At 41.9% G+C, this 15,491-nt stretch overlaps 2 protein-coding genes and 1 non-coding gene across 3 annotated transcripts; 2 read left to right on the top strand and 1 right to left on the bottom strand.

The window, feature by feature from the left end:
• The first annotated feature begins 815 nt into the window (after nt 1–815).
• Nucleotides 816–5,652, top strand: LOC102785049 (triosephosphate isomerase B). The gene is made up of 7 exons (XM_006802861.3): nt 816–1,026; nt 2,733–2,856; nt 4,144–4,228; nt 4,331–4,463; nt 4,603–4,688; nt 4,768–4,855; nt 4,933–5,652. The coding sequence occupies exons 1-7, from the start codon at nt 918–920 to the stop codon at nt 5,049–5,051; spliced, it is 744 nt and encodes a 247-aa protein (XP_006802924.1). The 5' UTR covers nt 816–917; the 3' UTR covers nt 5,052–5,652.
• LOC118455115 (U7 small nuclear RNA) lies at nt 3,291–3,346 on the bottom strand. Its single transcript, XR_004844023.1, has one exon. It is a non-coding gene; the product is annotated as a U7 small nuclear RNA (small nuclear RNA).
• Nucleotides 5,653–8,537: 2,885 nt separating the features above from the next.
• Nucleotides 8,538–9,819, top strand: LOC102785337 (uncharacterized). Its single transcript, XM_006802862.3, has 2 exons — nt 8,538–8,788; nt 8,900–9,819. Exons 1-2 carry the CDS (start codon nt 8,617–8,619, stop codon nt 9,583–9,585), a joined length of 858 nt encoding a protein of 285 aa, XP_006802925.1. The 5' UTR covers nt 8,538–8,616; the 3' UTR covers nt 9,586–9,819.
• Nucleotides 9,820–15,491: the final 5,672 nt, after the last annotated feature.

Below are 15,491 nucleotides of genomic sequence, written 5' to 3'. Positions count from 1 at the left end.
GGTGGGCGGGATTGGTGTCGTCACAGCCAATCAAATGGTTGACCGTCATGACTGAGTAACAGAAGCGAGTCATACTTATGATTGAAAAAAATAAGGTACCGTAGGTCTGATCATTTAGAGGATTTAGGTGAAATAAAGGCTAATACTATACATACCAATGCTGAAATTTGATCGAAACAAGACTACTTAAATGTAATAACTGCCTCTTTCGGATGCTCCCTTTAGATGTCGCTAAAGCGTACCATTGGCATTCATCTCACCGTATTTCGACCACCCTACATCACACTAACCTTCTGCATGTCCTCATTCACTACATCCATAAACTTTCTCTGTTGTTAACGAGTCTCTAAACGAGTAGATAAACAAAGAATCCCTACATGTTTTTTGCAACTCTTTATTTATATTTTTTGTTAGCTGTAGTTGTGTTACATAGAGGTAAGGTGCATCGTTCCCCGATATTCCTGCACAGCCCTAAATAAATATACTTAAGAAAAGCTAACATTAAAACTATTTAAGGAATAAAAACGAACACACTCTGGAAACTAACTCAGAAAAACATGAAAAAATAAATAAGAATTAGAAGGAATGAAAATAACACAAGACTGTCGATTGCTTGACTTCATATCTGTTGTCCTCACTAACGGGTTCATCCAGGGAAAAGCTACTTTTCCCGCACGGCACTTGAACGCAGCATGACATTCTCCTCTTCCTCTTCCTCAAAATGAGGCAGAAACGCGTTTTACGGGCGTATCAGCGTGAACCAATGGCGCTGAGGGAGAGGAGGGGTTAGACCTTCACGCTAATAAATGCCCCGAGCTGGTCGTTAACGTCCGCTCTCTTACCCCAGACTAGAAGGACCCCAGTGGACTTTCAGTACCGTTTCACTCTTTGGCTAACGTCCCCCCAAAATCGCAAACATGACCAGAAAATTCTTCGTTGGTGGAAACTGGAAGATGAACGGCGACAAGAAAAGCCTCGGGGAGCTTATCCAGACCATGAACGGAGGCAAGGTGGACCCCAATGTCGGTATGTGGCTTCTTCTGACACCATCACCCTTCTTGAATGGGGTTCAGTATTTTTGGCCGCTTGTCTTCATATTTTCAGTTATTTTAAGCCTATCTCTGCGTATTCGTGTCACAGCTGAATGATCTTCCGCGGTCAAAATGTCAGTTTCATTCAAAATATTTTAAAAAAAATCAATGACAGCGTTGGCGCCGGAGCTTCTGTCTGTTTCAGGCCGTGTTTAATAAAGTCGGGATTAGCGTGAGGTCGTTTTAAACCGAGCTAAATCGTGACCAGCGGCTGGCAGACGTGCCGGAGCTCAGCCGAGGGAAGCTCGGATGGCTTTTTCCATTCATGTCGTGGTGGGTGTGCGTTTGCAGCGGCACGTAGACCATCAGAGCAGCTCTGCCTCTGCTGTGGATGTGCGGGGTGCATTCAAGTCAGGCTGGTCGTTAATGGGGTTGCTCTTTCGTCAGCATATTGAGCCGAGTTATTCAGTAGCTTAAGCTTTAAACAGCCCAAAAGTCAAAAACAAGTAAAAAACGGATGCACTCATTTTATTTCAGCTCTTCACTCGTGTGAGTGTGTAGTCAGTTTTTTTCCCAACTTGCCCTGAATGCAGCAGAAGACATTGCCCTGTTGCTGTCTGCTTCCTGCAGATGAGCCAGACAGAGTCAGCAGCTGCTGTTTCATTAAGACACTGAGCTCTGCTTATATTTCACTTTTTTAAGTATATGACACTATGAAGACGGCCTGTGTCTGCTGTCACAGGCCCGTTTATCTCCTCCTGTGTGTTTGTTATGCAACTGCAATGCTGTGTGCACTCACAGGCCTGAGTGCTCAGGACTGAAATCTGCTCAGACTATCCTTGGACCTTGCTCCCTTTAATGAATCCACCCCATTTTTAGAGCTGAAGGGAAAATGAAGACGAGCTTTTTCCCCCGTGCTTTCGCCTCTAAAGTCAGAGTTCACCTGTTTCACCCTCAGACCGACCTGTTGGATATTTAAACTCTGGATCTTCTGTCTGACCCTTTGAACTCGGGTGCATGGGTTGTCTCTGACCTCTGCTGAATGCAGCCGTGGCAGGTGACCTTTTGGAGGCTGAACTCAGACCTTTACTGCAGGGAGACCTGACTGACCTTTGCCAAAACTAATAATAACGGGCAGTGTTTAATATAGACTCCATAACCCCAAAGATATAGTTACAATGTGAATGTCAGTGTCTTAACTTTACTGTACTCTTCTTGACCGCTGCAGACTGTACCTCATATTGAACCAGTGCTTCCTGTGGTTTTTATTTTATTTTTATTTTTTTAGTTCCCAGTCATTCTCTTTGAATTTTGCTCATTGGACCATTAAGCTCTCAGATTATTGATTTTTAAAGATGGATTCAGTTCAGCCTCTTAGTTGCAGTAGTGCAGTGTGGAAAACATGTGTTCTTGTGTTTGGCATGGCTCAGATTAGCTGAACTGTAGATGCGCATATATAAAAGCACGTCAAACTAATCACTGAGGATGCTTTGATAGTCTAATTACTACTGTTGCTTTTTTCTGTGCCTTTTCCTAATCACAAAAGGCACATTAATAGCCGCTGCCTCTCTGAGGTACCACAAGGAGGTTTCAAACTCTGCTTGATGGATGTCAGGTGGTCATAAATATTCTAATATTTGGTTTTAAGAGTAACTGGATTAACTAGCTGTAACCCAAGTGTTTTTCTTTTTCCTCTAACAGAGGTGGTGTGCGGCGCTCCATCGATCTACCTGGACTTTGTCAGGTCCAAACTGGACTCCAAGTTCGGTGTGGCTGCTCAGAACTGCTACAAAGTTCCCAAGGGTGCCTTCACTGGGGAGATCAGGTATTTAATTCAGGTTATTTTTCCTAATTCCTGATTTCACACTCTCAAAATACAGAGGTATGAATCTTACGAGGAGTTCTAGTGTCCCTACCTTAAAATTTAAAGCACTTTAAGCCGACTGTTGCTGTGAATTGTTGCTATATAAATAAATTAATCCAGGGGTGATTTTAGGGGAAACCCAGAGTGTTGCCAAAGTGACCCCCCCCCTCTTTTTAACTCTTAACTGGGTTGATTCATTTAACAGTAGAACAGGTGTCAAGGTGAGGACAATGTTCTCAGAGTTACCTCCTACAAATTAACATCAAAGTCTCTTATCCACACTTCCTACAGGGTTGCTGTCAGACAATATTTTCATTAAGTCTAATATTTGTCCATTCATCAAAACTAACTTTACATCTTGCAGCTATCAGTTGTTTTATATTTAACAAGTACATGGGGGCTTCTCTTTATAAAAAACCTACGAGAGAAATATCTAAGAGCAAAGAGTCCTGCCTGATGACACAAGCCTCTCAGCACTAGGACACCGGGCACAGACACTGTTGTAACGGTGTGCTCCTGTAGTTCCAAACATGACGTCAGAAATAAACAAAACATATAAAAATAAACTGCTTATGTTTATGAGTGTATACATATATGTGTATATACTTATACAGTCAAAATGCCAACTAAAAGCACTTGATGATTATACTTTGGTTTAATAAGTGCAGTTTTAGTTCACTGAGTGTCACATATGCAAATATTTTAAAACTGGCCTGAATATTCACCAATCACAATGTTTCTTTACAAGGAGTGGGTGGGGCCTAGACTGTTAAAGCCAAACAAGACAGATTGCAGTTTTTCTAATGGGCAGCAGAGGGCGACTCTTCCTGAAGTCTGAGAAAGTGATGCTTCTTCTTGCTTCCTTTGGGACCTCAAACATTTTCCTAATGAATTATTGGTCTTGTTCACTAATTTTAAGTCTTATCTCACTTTTGTAAATTATAGCCACATTGACATGGAATTGGATGGTGCAACAGGGTGCAGTTTAGGACAGGCCTACTTTGAAATTGACAAGTGACTACAATAGGAGCGTGCAGTGTCTCCGTGATTTCAGAACCACAAAGTCCAAGATGGCTACAGCCAAAAATGCTAAAGTTGAGTCTTCTGAATGTGACATCAAGGTGGCTGTTTCCATCTCTTGTATATACAAACGGTGTCACACTCAGGCAGGGAGGGAGAAAACATCCATTATGATGGAATTTGTGGAATTCTGATTTATGTTCACTGTGTGATAATCTCGTCTTCCAGCCCTGCGATGATCAAGGACTGCGGTGTGAACTGGGTGATCTTGGGACACTCCGAGAGGCGCCACGTCTTTGGAGAGAGTGATGAGGTAACATGGAAAGACTTTTATTATTTTTTATTTTTTTTAAATGGCAGTCATTTAGATTTTTAAAAAACGTTAAATATTCATCATTGTCTCCTTTGTTGTTAGCTGATTGGTCAGAAGACTGCTCATGCTCTGGAGAACGGCCTTGGCGTGATCGCCTGCATCGGCGAGAAGCTGGATGAGAGGGAGGGAGGCATCACTGAGAAGGTCGTCTTTGCTCAGACCAAGGTCATCGCAGGTAAGCAGCTCACAGGTTTTATGCCAACATGAGTTCAAATGTTGTAACAGACATTCTTGTACATGCTTGTGCAAGCAAGAGTGTGGTGGAAATCCGAACTCTTGTGAAATATAAATCTTATCACACGTCTCTTTCACAGACAATGTAAAGGACTGGAGCAAGGTCGTGCTGGCCTACGAGCCTGTGTGGGCCATTGGCACTGGGAAAACCGCCTCCCCACAGCAGGTAAATATTAGAAATCACTGAATATTTAACTTACTGTGCTTACAGCCTGGAACACAATGTCACCTGTGTAATATCTCAGGCTCAGGAAGTTCATGCGAAACTGAGGGAGTGGCTGAAGACCAACGTCTCTGAGGCCGTTGCCAACTCTGTGAGGATCATCTACGGAGGTCAGTGCTGTGCTGGGTAGCTGTTTTCCTTTGAGTCCCACATCGATCTCTTCTCAAGCGTCATTTCTTCTCCTCAGGTTCTGTCACCGGTGCTACCTGCAAAGAACTTGCCTCCCAGAATGATGTTGATGGTTTCCTCGTAGGCGGAGCCGCCCTGAAGCCAGAGTTCATCGACATCATCAACGCTAAGGCATAAAATGCGGGCAGTTGCAATGCGACTGGATTTGAGTCCAACTCCAGACGGTCCAGTTCTTCATCCCTCGTTCTCAGCACTTAGTCCTTTTCCCCTTTTTTCATTCAAAGCATTTGTGTGATGATCTCATTCCCTCATTTTCCTTTTTTTTGGGGGTGGGGGCGGGGGGTTGTATTTTGTCACAAAGAAAAGGGACAGGCTGACACACACTGTACTGCACTGATAACAGTCAAGTCCACTGAGAACAGTCTGTGCAAACTAGAAGCAACTCAGAGTGCTCAAGCTGTAAAGACTGACGATTACACCTTGAGGTGGACGGGCAGTCCACACTTTAAGTAAAAGTTCATGAACTTTTTTTCTGTGTAAAACTGTGTGACAGCTCACGTCGATCAAATCTGTCTTTTTACTGGCGTCTCTTTTGTGTAATTATGATTGTGTTTTTTTCTGTGGCTTTTACCTCCCTCTAGTTGTGCATGATCCATTCTCTCATTGGTTGTCCTGCCAAAAGTAAAGTGTCAATTATGTTCATCACATTGTGTGTCACAGCTGATGGGAATAAGGGTAGGAAAGCTGTAAGGAAACATAATAAATGGTTTAGAGACTCTTCCAGTGCCGCGTCTCTTTCATCACATGCACTTGAGGCTGCTGTGTGTCCATATACACAGTGGTAATCCCAGTGGTATTCTCAAAATGGAGAGGGAGTATCATGTTACAGGAGTGAGGTCCTGTTAGCACAATGCCATGCAGAGAAGAAGTGCAGTGCTATTTTTAATGCCAGCGCTGAGCTAAAACAGACATGGCAGTGAAAGGTTTATGAATCGGGGAAATTAAAGCCAGTTACAAGTTTGTGTAGAGAAATTATTGTTTTTAGACTGTTTACAATTAATAAAAGCAAAAGCACATGGACCACTTCAGTCTTGACAACTTGTTTACTGTAAGAAGGCTTCAATAAAAGCACTAATCGCTCTCAGGAGGCCTTCATGAGGTCATTTTTGGTCCCAGTTTTTATGCTACTCTAAAATACTCAACACTTGCTCTGTGCAAGACTCGATACATTGTACACCACCCTTTTATATCAATCAACATGTGACTACTTTCAACACAATCATAGATCCCTCATCCTATTCAGTAAGAACAAGTTCTGGGCTATCAAAACCTACGCCCTCCCCATGATCAGGTACCCTGCTGGGATAATAAGTTGGCCAAAGGAGGAGATAGAAGCCACTGACATCAAGACCAGGAAGACCACCTTACCATGCATGGAGGGTTTCACCCCAAGTCCAGCATTCTGAGGCTGTATGCTAAGCGGAAGGAAGGCGGCTTGGGGAGTGTCAGTACCACAGTCCAGGATGAGACAAAAAACATCCATGAATACATCAGGAAGATGGCCCCAACGACCGCGTGCTCAGTGAATACCTCAGGCAGCAGAAACCCAAAAATGAGGAGGAACCATCATGGAAGGATAAGTAAGCTCCTGCACGGTATGTACCACCGGCAGATAGAGGCAGTGGCTGACATCCAGGTCCTACCAGTGGTTGGACAAAGTAGATGTGTGATTATCAACAATCAAGAGATGCCCTCATGAAAGGTTTACAAGAAGGTGAAATACACTTGTTACACTCAAGAACAAGAAGGTCAGATTGGACTTTAAAAGAGCCTGCACAAGCCTGAAAAAATGCATAGATGAAACCAGCTTTTGGCAGAATGATGTGAAGAAAAAAGTATGGATAAAGCAAAGAAATAGGTCATCAAGCATATCGAAAGGAAATGTGGCATGCATGGCTGCCAGTGGAACCAGGCCACTGATTTTTATTGATGATTTCTTAGGGCGAGAGGCAGGGTACACCCTGGACAGGCCACTAGTCTGTCGCAGGGCTAAAACTATTCACACCTATGGGCAATTTAGTGTATCCAGTTAACCAAACCCCACTAACTGCATGTCTTTGGACTGTGGGAGGAAGCTGGAGTACCCGCAGAGAACCCACACAGACACGGGCAGAACACACAGAAAGACCCTGGCCTGATGGTGCAATTGAAGTCAGGACATTCTTGCTGTGAGGCAACAGTGCTAACCCCTGTGCCACCATGCTGCCCTTATAATAACTATAATTTCCACAATTTCTCCTTTAATCCTTTGAACTCCTTTCCCTCCTGCATCCTCTCTTTGTTGTGGTTGCTGTTTTGTTGACATATACGTACCCAAGCTCTTTACACTTCTTCCCTCACAAGCTTTTCCCAGAGTTAGGGCAATGAGTTCAGGGGTTTGTTGACATATGGGTCCTTATATGGAGGCAATGATTGTTATTTCCTAACTGAAAACTTCAAAAACTGAGTTGAAAAAGTTGCTGGAATGAACAGGAGAAATCATCAGTACTGAACAGGCTTACAGCTGATATCCTGCTGTGAGCAATATCAGGGCCAGGCCTGAACAGGAAGGGCTTTGAAGCTGGGATGATGAAGTGAATGTGTGTGTGCATGTGTGTGAGAGTGTGTGTGTGTGTGTGTGTTTTGTCAGCAGACAAGAATAAACAGCCAAGAAAAAACCCCATACAGGATCATATACAATATTTTAAATAGAACTTGTCTGAAAAAATGAAGTAGTCTAAAAATACATAAATATACAAAGCTACACGTCATACCCTGATATAACAGCTGAGAAACAAACTCACTGATATCTGTCAGTCTGTAAAGGATTATAAAACCTTTTATAAGACTTATCTACAAATTAAGAAAACCTGGAACAGCAGTGAAGCTTCCCAGGAGTGATCAATCTATAGAAATTACTCCGAGAGTACATCAATGACTCATCCAGGAGGTCACAAAAGAACCCAGAACATCTAAAGAACTGCAAGCTTCACTTGCTCAGTCAGAGGATCAGAGTTCATAATTTAACAACAAGAACGACGCTGGGCAAAAATGGCGCACATGGGAGAGCGCTAACCAAAAAGATCACAAAGACTCACATTTGCCAAAAAAACATCTTGATGATCTCCAAGACTTTTGGGAAACTGTTCTGTGGACTGATGAGACAAAAGGGTTTGAGTCCTGTTACATCTGACATAAAATTAAAACAGCATTTCATAAAAAGAACATCACACCGACACTCAAACATGATGGTTTTAGTGGGGCTGCTTTGCTGCTTCGGGACCTGGATGATTTGCTGTAATTGAGGGAACCGTGAATTCTGCTCTCTACCAGAAAATCAGGCTTTCTTTTCTGTGCTGAAGTTCAAGCACACTGGTGTTCTGAAGAAGGACAAATTTTATTAGTATTGATATTAAAAAATGTAAGTGTCACAAATATTCAAAAAAGAGGAAAATTCTTTTTAACAGCACTGTCTATAATATTTAAATAGAACAGAAATCATAGTAAAGGATATTTTTTATTTTATCATCAAGGCGTAACGTTTATTCTTGTCCTCCACGCCAGAAGGTGGCGCTGTTGTCTCGTGTTGCACATTTCCCACCTCACTAGTTTCATGTCCGTGTTTACAATCCAAGCGTGACGTTCACGGACACGCACAAATACGTGTTCAGGAGCCACCGAGAGCTGGCAGCCTCCCGTCTAAATGTCCAGAATGCATTCACTGAAAGCTTTTCTGAGCGAGAGGCTGATGGTGGCCGCGGAGGAGATATTTGGAGCGGTTGAAAAGACAATAGCCGAATACAAAGAAGAGCTCTGTCGTTCAAAAGATCTGGAAATCAGCCGTCTCAGATTGGAGCTGAAGCTTCTCAAGGCAGGTAGGTTTGAATTAAACCCGCTTTATAGCCAAACCCGTGCAGCTTTTCCTTATAATGTCTGTATTTTGAGTTAAAAATGAATAACTCCAGCGTCTTTTGTCTTTTGCTCAGAGCCTCCATCAGACAAATGTCTTGCAGCCCAGCTGCTGCAGCAAACCTATCACCGCCACCGTCCTTCTCCTCCTCCTCCTCCTCTTCAGTCAGACCCTGCAGTGGATGCTTCTGAGCCTGAGGCCGAGCCTGAGCAGTGCGAGGAAGAGGAGGAGGATGGAGGCAGCAGCCTGGGGCAGATGGATGAGGAGCATCCAGAGACTTCAGAGGTCAAAAAGGAGGAGCAGCAGAAGAGCCACAGGGACTTCTGGATGGGTCACGATGCTGACCAGCTCGAAGCCCTCGAGTCAGACATCAAAGACTTCATCTCCTCTCCTTCCAGTCTGAAAGCCAGTCTGCAGGACCAAGCCTTACATTTCCACCATTACCACCATCACCACCACCTCCACGGCAACGAGGAGGGCAAAGACAAACCCTACAGCTGCTCCGTCTGTGAAAAACGCTTCAGTAACTGCTCCCACCTGGCAGCTCACATCAGGACTCACACAGGAGAGAGGCCGTACAGGTGTGAAATATGCAGCAAGACCTTCATCACGACGAGCGCTCTGAACAGACACCAGACGATCCACACCGAGGGGAAACGCTTTGTGTGTAACTGCTGTGGCAAATCCTTCAAATGGATGGAGTCTCTCGGCAGACACGTTAGAAGTGTGCACAAGAGGGAGAATGTGGTTCAGGATCCATGAATGTGTAAAATTATAATCACGTAGTATTTACCTCTAAAGAAAAACACACGATGAGCTCGAACAGGGAATGTAAAGTGTGAAATGTTAGTTGTGGATTATGTTGGCAAATGTGCATGGATCTCTTTAAGCCTTGTGTGCATAAACTGTAGCAGCAGTAGATGATGTGAAAATAAACTTTTATAAACTGCTTATAACCTTAGATTGATCCTTTCAGAATAAAATATTGATTAAAAACCTGTTTTGTGTTTATGTCTTGTGTTCTCTGCTTTCCATGGTCAGTTTACATGAAGGTCTGGCTCAAAACAGGACTTTGGGGGACAATTAGTCCACATGTGTGGTACCTTAACTAAAATAATTTTTACTTTAAAATGCTTAAAATATTTTTACCACAGTTCTTTTGAAACTCCTAAAGGGGAAATGCCAAAAACCTGTTTTCTATATGGGAAAAATCCTGACATATTCTTCCTTTTAGCTGAATGGGATGTGTGAGTCTTTTTGCTGCAGGAATATAAAAAGAAGAAGAAGAAGGAAAAAAGTTACACTGCACTCCACTAGGTGGAGCTTTTCCTTCATAGTTTCCCATCAATCTAAGTATTTGGCAGGGTTCATATCGCCTCCTGTCCAATATACTCCATGTGGATTTATTTTCTGTGAGCTGGTGAACTCGCATATTAAAAACGTGAAGGTAGTCTAGTCACCACATAATATAGGCCTCTGCACCATAAATGCATGCACAAGAAGCAGTGGTGAGAGAACCCTTCTGATTTTTAAACTACAAATACCAAAAGTATTTGTTGTAAATAATGAGCCATAATTATACATTATTGAATTCATGTATTCACTGAGTTATTTTAGGGACCAAGAGGGATTATCTATGAGCCCATTATGGTTTAAACAGGGATGTTTATGGTTTCTTTAATGTTTCTCTTTGTGTTTATCATCAATAACAGATATTTTATGTGATTTAATGTATTTCATTTATATGTTTGAATCATTTTAATGCAAAAACAAGTTAATCCCACTCATCTCCATCATCACTTTGGGAATCAGCGTTTCCACAGCACTAAATCTTGCTACTCCAGACGTGTTAGCCATCGTTCACTGTAACATCAACATAGTTGTAGTTTCTCTGAATATTGCACGGTGTAACTTGGGGTGAATTTGAAGTGTCTAGTCCTGGGACGACTGCGGCATTGTCTTAACACACAACTGCATACTCCAGACAAGCAAACTGGTCTAAAACTGCTTTTGATTAGCCGCACCTGGCTTTTGCATACCCTCTTAATTCCCATGGAAACATTAATAGCACACTTTACTCTTCACTTGACTGCATATATGAAACAATCTGCTAAAAAGAATCAGATTAAATTCTACTGAAAGCAGTATTAAGGTCACATCATTTATTCTTCCTGGAGGCTTGATTTATGCCTCACAAATAACTGAATTAGGCCTGTTTCCTGTCATACATGTGATGCTAGTTAAGCTGAAGACAGCCCAGTAAGTCATGACAGTACTGTGACTTGTACATTTACACCCTCCTTCTGTCTGGAGGACAACTTTGTGTCATTTGTACTTCGTGTACTTGGCTCCTGGTGAGAGACTAAAATGAGAAGTGGTATGAACTAATTAAAACTTGGCTGCTGGGAGGTGGGTTGGTAGCACACTGTCCTGGCTGATGGCGTGTGTAGTTATCTCCAAACTCATGGGCAGACTTGGCAGATATGCCTCTGACTGTAAAATGATATGTTTTCTCCTGCTGACTAAAAGTTTGTAGATCTTGACTGTATTTTGCACCTCATGCTCAAAGTTATACAACTCTGAGCTCCTACCAGGTTTTAAAAAGAGATGGTGGCTCCCTTTGACTTTACCGCTTTGGTTTAAAGGCACATTTGGACATTCAAATACTCAAAGTTATACCAAATTATTGTCGTCCTATCATCCATCCATCCATCCATCCATCCATCCATCCATCCATCCATCCATCCATCCATCCATCCATCCATCTATCCATCCATCCATCCATCCATAGCCACTTTCTTAGGTCTGGGTCTGAATAGTGGGGGCAGCCAACTCAATTCTTCCAAGGAGACAACAAGGCTTCCCAAGCCTGCTGAGGGATCTAATCTCTCCAATGTATTCTGGTTTTCCCCCAAGGTCTCCTCCCAGTAGGACAAGAGTGAAAAACCTCACCTGGGAGGCACCCAGTAGGCATCCTAGTCAGATGCATAACTAGGATCCAGAAATCCCTCCACCTTGTCAGGATGAAGGGGTCTGTGCGCCTGTGTGATGCCAGGAGATATATTGTGAAGGCCAATTTACCCCTGGAAGGGTCTCACAAGCAAAACTGCTTCTGAGTGAGGGGGTCAGACAAGAGCTATTCAGAAAACCCCTATAAAGGGAAGAACAAGGGATCTGTTAATCCTCCCCAGGGTAGAGTTGCCTTGGTCCCACCCTGTAACCAGAAAGAGTAACATGCACCCAGTCCCTCATAAGCCCACCACGTACAGGAGGGGCAGTCTGATCCCCGGTCGCCAAAACCTGTTATAGGGACACTGAACACTGTCACCTCTTTGGTGGGGGCATGTATACAAGTAGCTTCTGTGAGCCAGAAGCTCAAGCATCAGACTGATTTAAGTCACTGATTGATCTGCGCGATGCCAAAGAGAGGATACCTTTAACTCCTTAACTCAAAGTGTATCATATTTGATACATTGAAAAACAGGAATAAATTGCTCACCACATTTTTAGGCAATAAATTGCAAAAGAAAAAGAAATAAAAGGCCAGATGTAACAAATATGTAACAAATTCATTTATATGTTAATCTATATATCTTTTTTTAAAGTCAGGAGGTTCAATAAATGTTGAATTTTAAAAAAAAGAATTTTCTGGCAATTATTTGATAGTTCAGGCTTTAAACAGTTAATATGGCAAAAAAGTAGCTCAGTGAAAAGCATCACCTGTGATTTTTTTTAAAAAACATAATAAACTAAAATATAAGCTGCATAAAAAGGACAGCTACAACAAATTTAAATTTCTGAGAAACTGGAACATCATCCTTTGAATTTTTACTCAAAATAAGGGAAACGGTTTCCTCAGTGTGGCGTGCAGGCACAGAGCGCAGCGCACAGGTTGTTCAACTTTAATTAGTATTTCAGGGTCTGGACAGGGGTGTAACATTTAGGAGACCACAGAACCTTTTGCTATGTTTGATCTTTAAAAAAAATAGTTTGAAATAACGGTTTGATTCACCAGGAAACACAAAGACGGTTCTCACCAGCTCCTCACTCCATTTTTTGGCATCATGTGGCCATTATCTATACTCAGGGGTGACATTGGGACTTGTTATTGCGAGCAGCTGTGACGCAGCATTTTCACCTCCTAAAAAGTTTTCAGTGGGAGATGCATTTTGTCACTTCTTCAGTCGTTTCTTGTACTGGAAATGCTACGTCCTGGATGACTGAGCATGCATCAAGACAACATCTTGGAGTGTTTGTCAGCGTACACATGCAGCAGCAGCAGGGTCGAGTATTTTGTGTTATATGAAGCTGATATACGTGTTAATCAGCCCATTTCACAGTGTAAGTAATAAAGCTAAGTTCAGGTGTGCAGCAGTAACTGCCCTGTGACCTCTAAACATGAAACATGCAGTGCTTGAAAGCGAGCTGTGTTTGAAGATGTGTTTGTGTTTGGTTTATTTTTATTTCTTGCCTCTCATCCAGACCTGGTTTGGACCCAGCAAGTGCAAAGCTTTTTGGACTCCTTTTATGGTCAAGTTCCTGGAGGAATGTGCCAAGTTTGGTTTGGTAGATGTGTTAATTGTAAGCAGTTTGAGGTCAGGATTGGTTTCTTAATATGACTTGATTTGTCTTCCTACGTTCCTACTGTCAGGGGCTTACTTATCTGAGATATAGCCCTCAGAGTTTAATCTTTAAATCAGACATTTCCACCAAGTTACTTTGGGAGTTTTGCATGTAATTGGTTTTGTTAGTTAGTTTGTCCGTTTGTTTGTTTATTAGCAGTCTAGAGTCCACAGTTTTCAAGTATATCTTTTGAAATTTTGTGTGATTGTAGGTACCAATAACAGCTCGAGCTGATTTAACATGAGCGTCATATCAAATGTGAAAATCAGTGAAAATTTTATATTACCCCCAATTTTTTAGGTGAAATAAAAAGAAACTTCAATTCTAGACCAGTTTAGAAGTTCCAGCCTCAGTTTCCAGAGTCAGTAAGTCAGTCTCTCCAGTGGAGTTCTTCACTGGGTTAGTTTTGGACTAGGCTCTATTCAAGTCTGGGAATTTGGCTGACAGACTTCGGTATATAGACAAGTTTAATAAGTCAGTAAATTAAGCTAAATGCTGCGTTTCTAAGTTCAGATTTAGGTTGATTTAAAATGCTTCCAGATTGTAAATGTGGAAAAAGCTCAGCAGGCACACTTCACGTCTCATAATAATGTCGAACAACATTATTTTATCGTACACTCACTTATTGGAGAGAGACCCGCTGAGAGCTCTCATGCACACGCAGGTGCTCCTTTCAGTAAACCACTTACAACAACTGTGCCGAGGAGACAATTAAAATAATGACACAATAACTACTTCAAAGCTGAACATCCAGATCATAACAGAGATGGATTGCGTTCTGGAGTTTCTGCTACAAATCATTTTTATAAAGGACTTGGATTTAGGGAAAGATGCTATGGGACAATTTTCATGAAGTGTGAATACAAAAATGTCTCTACAGCGCAGATGACCTTGTTTTGTGACATCGCACCTCTGGTGTTTGGTAGAACCTCTCAGAAAGTACTTACCTTAAACTCTGTGCTCATATTAAATGTTTCAGGTACAGTCATGAAAAAGAAAGTACTCCCAATTTCATTTTTTAAATTTTATGTGTTAAGATGTAATTGAAAATAATAATCACCTTTAGCAGCAATAACCTGAAGTTTCTTTATGAATTTATCAGTCTCTCACGTCACTGTGGGGAAATTTTGGCTCTGTCTTCAGTTCAGTGTGGGTTCATTTGTTTAACAAATTTCCCACGTGTGGGACTAATAAAGGTTATCTTATCTTATCTTATCTTATCTTATTCACAGCATTTCAGTCGGCTCTATTCTTTTCTTTTTCAGTCATTCTGTTGTACATTTGCTGCTTTTGCATGGGATCATCATCCTGTTGCATGACCCAATTTCAACCAAGCTTTAGCTGTCGAACACATATATTTGACTCAAGAACACTTTGGTATACAGAGGAGCTCATGGTCGACTTAACGACTGCAAGGTACCCCCAGGTCCTGTGGCTGCGAAACAAACCCAAATCCCCCTGTATGTGTGAATGAAAAAGAAAAATCACACATATTCATCTGAAAACTATCCAACCACCATTTGACAAAAGAAAAGATGGCTTTTATGTGTGCTTTGTTTTATAATTTCACTTGACAGATCTCTGCTGAACATCATTACTTTCTTTCTTCAGATGTTTTTCCTGCATTCCTTTTTGTTTTTTGAGCATGACCATTGCAGTCCTTCAGCTGCTCCTGAAACCTACAAACATGAACGAACGTGTGCTCATTTGGACCCACTGTGAAATAATTTATCACCATCAAAAGCTTTCTGTCCACTTCTTGCTCTGTGCTGGCATCTTATTCATCTACAAATGCATTTGGTAAACCCGTGCTTTTAAAATGTGTTGAATTTCATAAATATTTCAAATCAGACTACTCTGTCTTTAATAACAATGTGCCCTCCACATCATGTTCAAACCCAGCGCTGCATTTGCTCCAACACATGCACTACCACATGCTGATCCTCACAGTGACTGAGTTTTTTTTTTATCCCTTTCTGCACCTTTGACTCACCAACGCACCACTGCTTCCATTTCTATTCGAATAGGCACTCTAAAACTCAGCT

Source organism: Neolamprologus brichardi, chromosome 11 (genome assembly GCF_056152115.1).
Source record: "Neolamprologus brichardi isolate AB-2024 chromosome 11, ASM5615211v1, whole genome shotgun sequence".
Lineage (NCBI taxonomy): Eukaryota > Metazoa > Chordata > Actinopteri > Cichliformes > Cichlidae > Neolamprologus > Neolamprologus brichardi.
This window is presented reverse-complemented; position numbering and strand designations above follow the sequence as displayed.

Coding starts and splice junctions, on each gene's coding strand:
- LOC102785337 (XM_006802862.3), top strand. CDS start 8,617: ATGTCCAGAATGCATTCACTGAAAGCTTTTCTGAGCGAGAGGCTGATG. Junction 8,789..8,899: donor GCTGAAGCTTCTCAAGGCAG/GTAGGTTTGAAT, acceptor TCTTTTGCTCAG/AGCCTCCATCAGACAAATGT.
- LOC102785049 (XM_006802861.3), top strand. CDS start 918: ATGACCAGAAAATTCTTCGTTGGTGGAAACTGGAAGATGAACGGCGAC. Junction 4,229..4,330: donor TCTTTGGAGAGAGTGATGAG/GTAACATGGAAA, acceptor CTTTGTTGTTAG/CTGATTGGTCAGAAGACTGC. Junction 4,856..4,932: donor TGTGAGGATCATCTACGGAG/GTCAGTGCTGTG, acceptor TCTTCTCCTCAG/GTTCTGTCACCGGTGCTACC.